This window comes from Lathyrus oleraceus, chromosome 2, assembly GCF_024323335.1.
Source record: "Lathyrus oleraceus cultivar Zhongwan6 chromosome 2, CAAS_Psat_ZW6_1.0, whole genome shotgun sequence".
Taxonomy (NCBI): Eukaryota; Viridiplantae; Streptophyta; class Magnoliopsida; order Fabales; family Fabaceae; genus Lathyrus; species Lathyrus oleraceus.
The window spans coordinates 8943509-8956831 of record NC_066580.1 but is presented as its reverse complement, the minus strand read 5'-3'; the positions used below and the strand labels follow the sequence as shown (position 1 = coordinate 8956831).

The window sequence follows — 13323 nt, the reverse complement described above, 5'->3', positions numbered from 1 at the left end:
GCAAAATTTCATTAGTGATTATGCATGAAACTTGAAATTTTTGAATGCTTTTGCATTTGATTTTTTGCCATGAATTTTTGGTGAATTATCACATGACTTTAAGTGCGTTTGAGAAGTGATTGTATGTTGAAAAAGTAAACTTTTGAATGGTGTAAATTTATGGATCAATTTCTTACTTTTTGGCATGAATCAAGGTTGGAAAGTGTTGAACAAACAAGTATTGAAATCACAACATATTGCAAAATTTTCCTAAGTTTTCTTGAGCTCTTCATAACTTTTTGATTGCTTTTAGATGACTTATGATTATGATTCATTGAGACTAACTTGATATCAATTTTCTTTGTAGAAAAGTGGACATTGTATTGGAGGAATGAACTTGAAGCAAAATTGGAAAGTGAAGAACAAGCCATGAAAGTGAAGCATGATGGAAGATAGAATTTGTTGGAAATTAGCATTTGTAACATAATCATGACATAAGTTATTTTTGATGAATAATGATGAATCCTTTGATCAAATGCTTGTAGAATAGGTCTAGGAAAAATAATGAGTCAAAATCGAATCTATGGTCAATAGTTGACCAAAAGTCAACTGTTTGACCAACATATATAATTTTTTACCCTCTTTCTTTGTAATTCATTTTTTTTATTTGTATCTCAAGCAATATGCATTGTACCATGAATGTCCAATAAATGAATACAATCTTCTTTTTATTCCAGCTTTGCCATTTTTTTTGAATTCAAACAATCTTCCGAATTAAGTAACAATCATTCCAATCCCCTTCACAACCATGAATCTCAAATAAAGAGATTATCCGTACCACAAGTAATATGAGAAATAAACCCGAACAATCACCAAATAATATCTGTCTCGAAAATCCACTTAAACTGATTAAATCCATTATTACCGAACATTTGGCCCGCTGACGAATTATGTGAAATGCGACTAATGAAACACTAAAACGAATGACATAATTGGATAACTCGATAAACATGCATGCATATGATTTAAGCATGAACCAAAAAAGAAAAAAAAAGGAAATGGAAAAAGAGTGGGGCAAAATTGGGGTATGACACTTATTTATATGAAAACTTACACCTTTTAAATCAAGACATAGCTCTTGATAAACATATGATAAGGTGTGATTTTTATGTGAAAGGATGTAAAAGAAGGTGCCATGAAAACATACAATGTGTAAAAATATTTTTCTAAAATTTACTAGTGTCAATCGATTGAGAGGGATGGTCAATCGATTGCTCCTTCAAAACATTTGAAAATTTTTAAAATTTTAACTAGTGTCAATCGATTGTTCACCCTATGCAATCAATTGATGGCCTTAAAATATTTATAAATTTGAATGATGACAATCGATTGATGCATCAATGCAATCGATTGTTTTGCTTAAAAAATGTTTTTTTGTTTCAATTTAAAGACTTTGCAAAAATTTCCAAGTATAAAATGCAAAGACATGAATTTTTATGAGATATCATGGAATGATTTTAAATAGTTTGAGCACTTAATGTTATATGTAACTATGAAACACCATATTTACCATCTTATTCAATCGTCTATATCATATCCATTTAAGTAGTTTCTTCCATCCTTATGCATTTGAGTATGTCTTCACACTATAGATTGTCTTCACCAAAATCACTCTCATTTGAGCATCCCTAACAAAAATCTTTAGTGATTTTTTTATTTTGCAGTTGCTTTGCATACTTCTTGAATATCTTGAAAGCGTCACTTTTCTGCACTAAAAAGAGTATCCAAGAAAATCTAGAAAAATAATCAACAGTAATTAAGGCATGTATGTTACCTCCAAAGATTCATGTTCTTGATAAACCAAACAAGTCCATGTGCAACAATTGAAGTGACCTTGTAGTTGATACCACATTCTTTGGCTTGAAAGATGATTTCATTTGCTTCTTTTTTTGACAAACATCACATAATTTATCTTTGAAAAATTTAATCTTTGATAAACCAATGATAAAATCATGCTTTACTAGTTTGTTTAAATGTTAGATATGAATATGGGCTACTATTGTATGACAAGGTCATGATTCATTATTGCTTACCATGAGACACTTTACTTTAAAAGATAAATCATCTAACTAAATCATGAAAATATTATTGAATCTTTTACCTTTGAATTTTACCTCATGAGTGGCTTCAGCTTCAATTAAGCACTCATCCTTGGGGAAATTGATTTTGAAGCCTTTGTCACAAAGTTGGCTTATGCTACGAAGAATGTGTTTTACTTCTTCAACATAAAGTACATCTTCATTGGTTATGAAAGGTGGTGCTCCAACTTTGCTTATGCCAAGAATCCTTCCTTTGTCATAGTTCCCATATGTGACATAATCCTTGGCCTTTAGGACTAGAGATGAAAATCTGTTTATATCTCCCATCATATTATTAGAGCAACCACTATCAAGCTATCATAGATTTGAAGTTGTCTTCAAACAAACCTACAAAAAAAATTAAGGTTTGTTAGGTATCCAACGTGCCTCGAGTATTTCATAATTAGTTCCTTTTTTGACCCACACATAATATCCACTAGCAACACTAAAGTTCCTTACATAGCAAGCATTATGTGTCTGACAAATTATACCATAATAGAAACATGTAGGAACAAAATTACTTTTATATCTTGGAACATAAGTCCTTTTTCGATCATTTATATTCGTAGGATAATGATGAACATATTGCACTTTGTTCACTTTCTCTTTTTTGGATTAGTCATTTGCCTTAACAAAGATAATTTTGCTAGAACTTGGTTTGTCAAACTTTGAATAACCAAGTCCACTTTTATCATTTGAATATTTTTATCTACTAAGGATGTCTTCTAATCCAATTTGTCATTTTTCATATCTTTTAATAACTCTTTTTTAATTGGACAATTTAAAAAGAAAGTGAATTACACTCTTTGCATGTACTTTTTTTTCTTTATCAAAATAATTATGTTTTTCAACTTCAATTTTTTTTTGCACAGCGTCAATCTTTTCTTCAAGAGATGAAATTTGTTTCTTTTGTGTTGACATCATTTTTATAGAATTTTATATTCATTTAATATTTCATCTATTGCTCCTTGAGCATCATTATCATAAGAAGATATTTTGTTACTAACTTCTTCTTCTTCATCATCAGAATGGTGTTATGCCATCAACATAAGATTTGCATATTCCTCACTTTCCGAATCGAATGATGAACTCACATCATTATCATCCCATGCAATATATGAATTTTTGGACTTTGACTATTTTCTTCCTTTGAAACCATTTTTCTTGGTGAGTTTTGTGCAATCCTTCTTTATGTGTCTTTGCTTTCCACATTCATAGTAAGTGACATTTTGTGCTGACGTAGATGTTTCTTTTTTCCTGAAAAATTTCTTTCTTTTTGCAAAGTTTAAAGATTATCATTATTATTAAAAAACTTACCAAGAATTTTTACAAGAAGCATTAAATTCTCATATTCATCCAAAGCATCTTTTTCTAGTTCTTCCATTTAGTCAATTTTTAAAGTAATGCCTTTGGATTTCTTCTCTTGCATCTCATGTTTTTCTAGTCTTCCAAGTTCAATCTCGCGTTCTTGATGTTTTCCTAATAAAGATGTCGATGTCATAGTAGACAGACTCTTCTTTTCAGATATTTTCGTCACCTTTGGTTGCCATTCCATGGTTAAATATCTAAGCATTTTAAGATTAAGTTTATCGTTAGTAGAAGTCTTACCGAGAGTCGTCAAGTAATTTTTCAAGTGTACAAATATTTTTTGTAATACATGGATTGATTCTCTGGGTTGCATTCTGAATAACTCATACTCTTGACATAAGGTGTTTAATCTTAATCTTTTTACTTTAGCGGTTCCTTCATGAGTTTTCACTAATGTATCCCTTTTTTTGTCATTGCGCATTGAGAGACACAGAAGAATTCATCCATACTTAGAGCTGCTTGGAGTAACTTGATTGCTTTCTAGTTGTAGAAGAACTTTTTTCTTATCATCTTCATCCCATTAACTTTTTATCTTGTCCCAACACCGTTGACAATATTTGTAGATACAAATAGACAATTTTCTATGGTATCCCAAATGTCTTCTCCTTGTGCTTTTAGATATGCATTCATGCGTATTTTCTAGAAATCAAAGCATTCACCATAAAACAATGGAGACTTACTGTTACTACCACCGTCTCTAAAAACTGGATTTGCGGAAGTCATTTTGGATCTTTGAGGAACATGTTACCTTAATATGTTCTGAGTGCACCTAAAAAGAGGGGGTGAATTAAGTACTTTAAAAATGTATGGATTTTAGAGTGGGTGTTTCTTTATTTTTATGTTTTATGTTTAGGTTATGAAAGTAGTAAAGCGCAGAAAGTAAAGAACACTAGAAATTATACTAGTTCCCCTCACAATCTAGGAGTACGTCTAGTCCCCTTACACACTGTAAGAGATTTCAATATTGTTAGAACTTTGTACAAGCCTATACCTAGCTTATATACACAAGCTTTTAACTTAATTACCAAGACAAATCACCTTGTGATTTTACAACACAGAAAAAGAAACACACATTCTTTCTCCAACCTTCTTGTTTCCAACAATCCTGGACAACAAGATACAGACAAAAATATTGAATTTTTGATACAAATAAGTTTTGTGCAGTATGATAGAATAAACCCTAACAGTAGAACTTCTTACCTTTCAAAATATTATATATCACAATATAATTTTAAGTGCTCAAGAACTCTCACGTTATTTGAATATGAAAATAATGCACAAGTTCTTGAAGATTAAAAATGACAGATGCAGAGAAATACTCAGGATTTTTTTTTGTTTGAAAGAGGTGAATTTGATCAGAGAAAATACTTCTTATTTATATGGCAAATTACACCTTTTGAATTAAGACATAACTCTTGATATAAATATGATAAGAGTGGTTTTTATGTGAAAGAATGTAAAAGAAGGTGCCATGAAAAGATGCAATGCGTAAAAGTATTTTTCTAAAATATGTCAGTGTCAATCGATTGAGAGGGATGGTCAATCGATTGCTCCTTCAAAACATTTGAAAAAATTGAAATTTTAACCAGTGTCAATCAATTGTTCATCCCATGCAATCGATTGATGGCCTTAAAAAATTTACAAATTTGAATGATGACAATCAATTGATGCATCCATGCAATCAATTGTTTTGCTTAAAAAATGTTTTTTTTTTTCAATTTAAAGACTATCAAAAAATTTCGAAGTACAAAATGCAAAGGCATGATTTCTTATGAGATGTCATGGATGGATTTTAGATAGTTTGAGCACTTAAGGTTATATGTAACTACAATACACCATATTTACCATCTTATTCAACCATCCATATCATAGCCATTTGAATAGCTTCTTCCATTCTTATGCATTTGATCATGTCTTCACTCTATGGATTGTCTTCATCAAAATCATTCTCATTGAAGGCTTGAATTCACAATCATGTCACTGAGCATAAAAAAACATTTTTAATTCTATCAGACTGGCATACTTAAATAAAAATGAAGAATTTTATTATTCTTATATTGTATTTTATACTTTGAATTAAAATACGAAAATAAAACATAGTTATCTTGAATAACTTACGAAAATAAGTTGAAAAAACCTTATGAACAATGTCATAAGTTGGTGTCAAAAGTTGTTTTCATAAGTTCTCTCAAACAAATAGTAACACAAAACTTATGCTAACAGGTAAACTCGAATTATCCAATAAAAACAAACATTTAATCTTGTTTATTTTTTAATCTGTTAGTCTATTTAATATTATTTGAATTTCATATTTACAAATATTCAAATGAAATAGGCTTTCAAGTAGGTTAGTAGACCAATCAAGCCTTCAAATAAGTCAGACCTAAACTTAAAAATAAGCCTTTGACAGACTACATGCTAGGCCTAAACTTTGAATTTTTTAGCATATGTCAAACTCAAGCTTAACAAAACCACTCCATAATTAATTCTACACCTCTAGATTTGCTTTTGCCTCTTCTAAATATGCATAAATTCTAACTTCAAAGAAAATAAATTCTAAAGGTATAATTAATTCTAATTTAGAAGAACCAAACACTTCAAAATAACTCCAGAGTAAATTCTACACTTCACTTCGCTCTTCATGCTATTTCTTCTACATAGTGATAATTTCTTTCTTCTACTTTTTCTCGCTATCAACTTTGGGTACTTTATTTTTTACCCATTTCTATCTCATTTCATTCAACACCAACCCAACCCTTTTTTAACTTCATTTCCTTGCTCATGATTTTGACCGACACAAAAGTAGTGAAACCCATTTACCGCTAAACCTTATTTTTCCTCTCCCAAAGTTTCAATCTTTTTGGGTTCTCATGGAACATCATCCCGAAATCGAACCTAGAGTCTGTTCAAGTGACAATAGGAGCTTGGAAGACATGAGCATTCAGGATCTGGTTTCTATGTTGCGTACTGCATTTCTGGCACAAGACTTTGATAATGTTGAAGAGGTTTTAGTCAATAGAGATAAGAGATTGCAAACATCTATTCTACGTCTTCAAGAGATGGTTGATTTGGAGAAATTGACGAGGTTTCAAGCCGAGGAAGATTTGAGGAGTAGAGAGGAAGTGTGTGAAAAAGGGGAAATATCACAAAGTAACTATGAAAAGTTGTTGAAGGAAGTCAAGAAAAACACTAGTTTAACAGACAGAGAAACTATTGGAGAGCTAAGAAAGAATAACAAAGAATTGGACTTTGAAGTTTGTGAGCTGAGAAAGTTGAAGGTAAAATGGGTAGATGAGAGCAATGCTCTTTTTGAGCTTAAAGTTAGAGTGGATGTTTTGGAAAGTGACAATACTGCACTTAGGGTAAAAAACAATGAATTGGAGAAATCAATGGAGAAGATTGAGTAGAGTCCTTGGATTTGCTGTTAATTAAGCCCGAAGTCCATGCCTTTCTAAGGCTATTTAAAGATCGATTATAAACCTAAGAATGCAACAAAGCAGCGCTAAATATTCGCTTTATTAGGGTTTAGTTGTCTTTGTTATTTGTGAGCCATTTGAGTATCTCTTTGATACTCGAATTGGACTTGTTTTATTGGGTTGTAATTGTGAATCCCCCATGAGTGTTTAAGCAAGAGTGGATTATATTTTCTAATAGGAGTCGTTGTCACTGTTGTGTGATTGAAGGGGCGTGAGAAGAGTCTCGTATATAGGAAATTCTTAGATAGAAACTTCCACGGGTAGAGATTAGGTGAGAAATTTGTAAAACATGAGGTTGTTTAGAACTTTGAACTAATTCTGTTATAGTAGATTTCCTTCCTGGCTTAGACGCCCCCAGATGTAGGTGACATTGCACCGAACTGGATTAACAACTATTTGTGTTATTTACTCAAGTGTTACCTACTTAAATCCTGATATTGTTTATGGTGTGACAATATGCTGACCTTGGTGTCGTGACATCATATACGACATCGGGGATCTGCATACCAGAATTTCAGGACCATTCAAAAATGTTGATTTCACATCTAAGTGAAATGTCAATCAACTTTGCTTGCATGCCAAGGATAAAAACAATATGGCAATCTCCAATCTTGCGACATGTGAATATACTTCAGAGTAGTCGAGTCTTGCTCTCTAAAGAAATCCACGAGCTACCAATATCGCCTTATGTCTTGGTATCGACCCATTAGCATTGTGGTTCAACTTGAACACCAACTTCACTTTGATAACTTTTGTATGTGCCGATAATTCGACTAACTCCCATGTGTTGTTTCTTTCAATTGCTTGTAACTCTTCGACCATAACAGACTTCCACTTCATATTCTTTGAAATATCGGTATAGTTGATTGGTTAAACACCTGCAAGTAAAGCAAAATGAACTAATTCCCCATCTGGTTTGACTTCAGCATCACCGGTACTTCGTAGTCTTGAAGTCTTACTGGACGAACTCTAGTTCTTTGAGGTCTCTGGCTTGATGTCATCAACTGCTTCGACTGTAATATCAACAATATCTTCGACTTCGACTTTATTACTTGCTTCATCAAAATCATAGCTCATAAACGGTTTGTTAATTGCATCACTAGAATTTCAATCCCAGGAAGAATTTTCATCAATCATAATATGTTGACTTATCACGATCTTCTAATTAATTAAATTGAACAACCTGTACGCACCAATTTTATTATATCTTACCAGAATCATAGGTTCACTCTTGTCGTCAAGCTTCCTTCTTCTAGCATCAAGAACATACTTGTAACAAATAGAGCCAAACATCTTCAGATGACTCACTAATGGCTGTTTGCCACTCCACACTTCTTCAGGAACCTTGTTCTTCAGCTTCTTGGTAAGACACATGTTCAGTATATAAACAACTTCATCCCATAAGGATTTTGGCAAATTCCTCTACTTCAACATGCATCTCGCAATGTCCAATATGGTCATGTTTCTTCTTTCTTCTATTCCATTATGTTGAGGCGTGTAATGAGCAGTTACCTCATGATCAATACCATATTCTGCACAAAATTCTTCAAACATCTTTGATATATATTCACCACCTCCATATGTTTGCAGAATCTTGATCGTCTTTTTACTCTGGTTTATGACAAATATTTTGAATCTCTTAAAGATTGCAAATACCTCATCCTTTCACTTGATCACATAGATCCAAAGCTTTCAACTAAACTCATCTGACAAACTAAATAAAATACCTATTATCCATCAATAAAATACCTATTATCCATCAATTATATGTGATGACACTGCGTCATTACATATTTTAAATCAAAGAAACATATATTAGCATGATGAAAAGGAATAAATTCGTACTATTGGGTATTCCCTAATGCAATATTACCGATAACTATTTCTACCCTATTTAATTCTCTTATTTCTGAATCACTCTTCCTAATTTAGATTTATTTTCAATAGTTATATTATTCTTATTAAACTATAAAAATGTTTGTATAAATATATACAGAAGGAAAAAAAGTGCTTGTAAAAATTATTGCCAACAGTGGAAACGTAAAAGTTGATATTGGAAGTAGAGTTCCACTTGATGATACTTCACTTCACTTCACTCTCGATTCTGTTTCTTCTACACAGTGGTCGCTTCTTCTTCTTTTCAAGGCTTTCAACTTTTGGGGTACTTTCTTTTTCGTCCATTTCTATCTTCATTTCCTTCCTCATTATTTTCACCAACACAAAATTAAACTTACTTTGCCATTTTACGCCAAACCCATTTTTTTCCTTCCAAAGTTGGAATCTTTTCGGGTTCGCATGGAACCCAAAATCGAACCTGGGTTCGGTTCAACTGACCATAGGAACTTGGAAGACATGAGTATTCAGGATCTGGTTTCTGTGTTGCGTACTGCATTTCTGACACAAGACTTTGATAATGTTGAAGATGTTTTAGTCAATAGAGATAAGAGACTGCAAACAGATATTCTACGTCTTCAAGAGATGGTTGATTTGGAGAAATTGACAAGGTTTCAAGCTGAGGAGGATTTGAGGAATAGAGAGGAACTATGTGAAAGAGGGAAAAGAGCACAAAATAACTATGAAAAATTGTTGAAAGAAGTAAAGAAAAATACTATCTTAGCAGACAGAGAAACTATTGGAGAGCTAAGAAAGAAGAACAAAGAATTGGAGTTTGAAGTCTGTGAGCTGAGAAAGTTGAAGGAAAAATGGGTGGATGATAGCAACGCTCTTTCTGAGCTTAGGGTCACAGCAAACTGTTCTTCTCCCACGAGCTACATCAACCATCCATCATTGATCAGCATGCTCTGTGAAAGGGTGGGGGTGTACCCTAAAAAGAATGAAGAAATGGTGAAGCCATTAAGGCCAATCACGGCGAAACGGATAGAAACTTGTAACATAACTGTTGGTCCGCACGGGCGCAAGATTGGTTACAATATTCAAGGTATGCATTATAGATGAAGTGAAATGATTAGAAATTGATAATTGATTGGACACACATAAACCTAAATAATACTGAACATGGAGTTATACCGACGACACAATCAAAAAATTGATATAAATTGCATATAATAAGCATGTTAAATAGAAAAAAATTGATGTTAATGAATCAATTCTCATGACACTTTTTTTAATGTTTAGTTATGAGCACTTGGCTGTGTGTATTAGAGTGGAATCTGGTATCTAGCCGAGGGCTATTCTACTTCCCCTAACTGAGTACTGTTACTAATATTAGATAGTGGAATTGTGATAGAATCTTACTGTCTGAATATTTCTGTAACATGGTCCTACATCTCTTTGTGTTCTTTTCCTGTAGTACAGAAATTTATCTCAAACATGTTTTTGCAGCAACCTCATCAATTTGGTAAAATTGAATGTCACGATATTTCTGAATCATGTCTGATTATAGAACGAAAATACAATGTTATGTATATAACTAAGTCTAGTATTGTTAAATATTTTCTATAAAGATGACTTTTATGATATTTACATCTTTACACTTTTTTTTGGAACATCGGTATCCATCTCCAGGACCGACTAATCCGTGGAGACAAGTCCCACCGTCCATTAGCGGTTGGCCCAGTCCAACTCCGGGACCAACTAATCCGTGGGGACAAATTTCACCATCTATTAGCGGATGGCCCAATCCGACTCCAGGACCGACTAATCCGTGGGGACAAATCCCACCGTCTATTAGCGGGTGCCCCAATCCAACTCCAGGACCGACTAATCAGTGGGGACAAATCTCACCGTCCATTAGCGGATGGCCAAATCCGACTCCAAAACCGACTAATCCGCAGGGACAAATCCTATCGTCTAATAGCGGGTGGCCCAATCCGACTCCAGGACCGACTAATCCGCAGGGACAAATCCCATCGTCTAAAAGCAGGTGGCCCAATCCGACTCCAGGACCGACTAATCTGCAGGGACAGATTCCAACGTCTAATAGCGGATGGCCCAATTGAAGACATAGTAAAGATTTGTATGGACCGGCCAGTGAGATTCGAGATCTCTAGCACCAACCTGCCTATTTCAAGGGCCTGACATCTTTACAATTAGTACTAACTAGTTTGATTAGTTTTAAATTTATTTACTTATTACAAATGTAGTCCTGTAACGAATGAGGTACTTCCTCTTCAAATACTTTTGAACCTATATGTTGGAATGTGCTTTGGCTAATCATCTGTATTTTCTGATTTTTTTGTTGGAGTTTTGAAATATCATAAAGAAGAAATTTATTTATATTTTCATGATAGAACTATCATAATAAAAGTTCAGGGACAAAGTAAAGCTTGAACTTTTAGGTGAAGAACATAAATTGCATATACCAGCTAACTTTGTCACCTTATGTAATGGTTAAGATAAGTAGTTTCTACACTTAAAATATACAAATAATCTAGGTAAGTATTGATAATTTTGTCATTAATTATTCCTTTTCATCTATTTTCCCCTACGATAAATAATTAAAAAACAATATTAATTTTTAAAATGAAGTTCTAAATATTACATTTTTTTTACATTGAAACACAAAAAGGTGTTCATTCAAATTAAAAAGAGTGGAAAAACAGCTTTTATTATGTGGCACAAATTACACTTAAAAAACAGTTAGAAACTAAGTAAAATGGTCCTAAGGCTAGGTATCTAACGGAAGACTCAGAGTTAGAGGAAGTAATTTCTTTGTGGTCGTGTAGGCCGCACCTTTGAAAATCTAAAAATGATTTTAGGTTTTTTCGGAGATACATCTTCGAATGTACAAAATATCATTTTTGTTAAAATTTAGTCCGAAAATGAATATATGCAGATTTTTGGGGTGAATTCGCAAACGCATATCTGAAATCTATTCTTCATGTTTTTTAGCAGAAACACCGTCCTAAGTTTGTATTTTTTATGAATCCGAAGTCATTTTAATTAGACTAACATTTCAATTATTTGATTCAAACATTAATAAACGCGAATATTGTAGAACAAGTAATGCGTTAATTAAAAAACATTCAATCATATTACGAACATTGTTCTTAAAGTATGGTAAAAAATACAAAAACATCCCAAAATAGAAATAAAAGCATGGCCTACTGCGTATGCCTAATCCTAACCCTGTGGCTCCTCCTCTGTCGCCGGTAACCCAAGGCATTTCGTGTCTCGGTAAGAATGGAACGTCCTAGAGCAACCATATCATCACCACCTCTCTCAAACAACCCAAACTCTATACCCTCATACGTAATCCACATAATATTTTGACAGATGGGTAACACGTCAATGGCATGGTCATCTCTGACCTGCTCATTCTCCAAGATCTCCTCATGAGCAGGCCTAGGTGGACGTCCAAGAGCGTCTGATGTCATGACATGGTGTGAGACACTATAGAACCAAGTCATGTAACCGTCATGGAATGATCAAGTGACCTTCCTTTGACTGGAAGGTGTAGAAGACAAACAACATCATCCAGGGTGATCGTCATCTCGGCAATGGAGAAGTGGGAACATGATGTTTCCTTATGCCATCTCTCAACAAAACCCCCTGCATGTCATGGCTAATGGTCTTGTACTCGGAGCAACACATGCCTGCAAGACCGGAGTACTGGAGGACACTCTGGAATCGATGATCATTTGGATGATAAAACTTCAAAATCTTTCTGTTGTGGTTAACAGACTTCAAACAATTGCACTCTTGTAAAAACATAAAAATAAAATAAAATACCAGTCGTAGGGAAAATGTTTAAAACATATAAATAACAATCGTTAACAAAAATACCTCTTCAGCCCAGACATGCCCAACAACGATCTCTATAGTATATCAGTAAGGAAGTTCAGATGACCCTCCTAGAAAAGGGCTTGCAAGTGGAGGAACACCATCATGTGTAGCAACAAGAGCTTCATCCCGGTCTACGTGATTAGGGGAAACGTGCCCCTATGATGAGGGGCCCCTGTGACAAGCGGCTCCTAGAGGTAGATGTATCCCCCTCATGAGGTTTAGGGAGGGATCCCCGCCTAACTCTCGCCTGCTCACTTTGAAGCCTAGCCCTGCTCACTTTAAATGAGAAACTTACTAAAAAAAAGTATTGAAGAGGAATGGGTGAAGTTAGTTGGGATTGAAATGCTTGAAGTAGAAGTAGTGTTTATCTTTGAAGAATCTTGAAAAATGGCCTGGATGTATGTTGCTCACAAGCTCCAGTGGTAACAAAAAAAGTTTTTGAAAATGAAGAAGGAGAAAAGGAAGGGTTTGGCGCGCGTTATATATACATTAAAAACTTTCGAAGGTGCATCTTCAAACAAACCCCAAAGCAAATACGAAGATGCATCTCTGAATTAAATTTTGGAAAAGTGAGGAAACAATGCGTTCAAAAATGCATCTATGAAAATTGAGGGCAT

General features: G+C 33.8%; 1 protein-coding gene across 2 annotated transcripts; it reads left to right on the top strand.

Annotated features, from left to right (window-relative positions):
• The first annotated feature begins 8971 nt into the window (after positions 1–8971).
• LOC127117594 (uncharacterized) lies at positions 8972–11187 on the top strand. Of its 2 annotated transcripts, none has more exons than XM_051047664.1 (3): positions 8972–9122; positions 9236–9899; positions 10613–11187. In XM_051047664.1, the coding sequence occupies exons 1-3, from the start codon at positions 9036–9038 to the stop codon at positions 10918–10920; spliced, it is 1059 nt and encodes a 352-aa protein (XP_050903621.1). In that variant the 5' UTR covers positions 8972–9035; the 3' UTR covers positions 10921–11187. The 2 variants fall into 2 exon arrangements, with proteins under 2 accessions (XP_050903621.1, XP_050903620.1); XM_051047663.1 differs by having other exon boundaries at positions 8974–9122; positions 10487–11187.
• The last annotated feature ends 2136 nt before the right edge of the window (positions 11188–13323 follow it).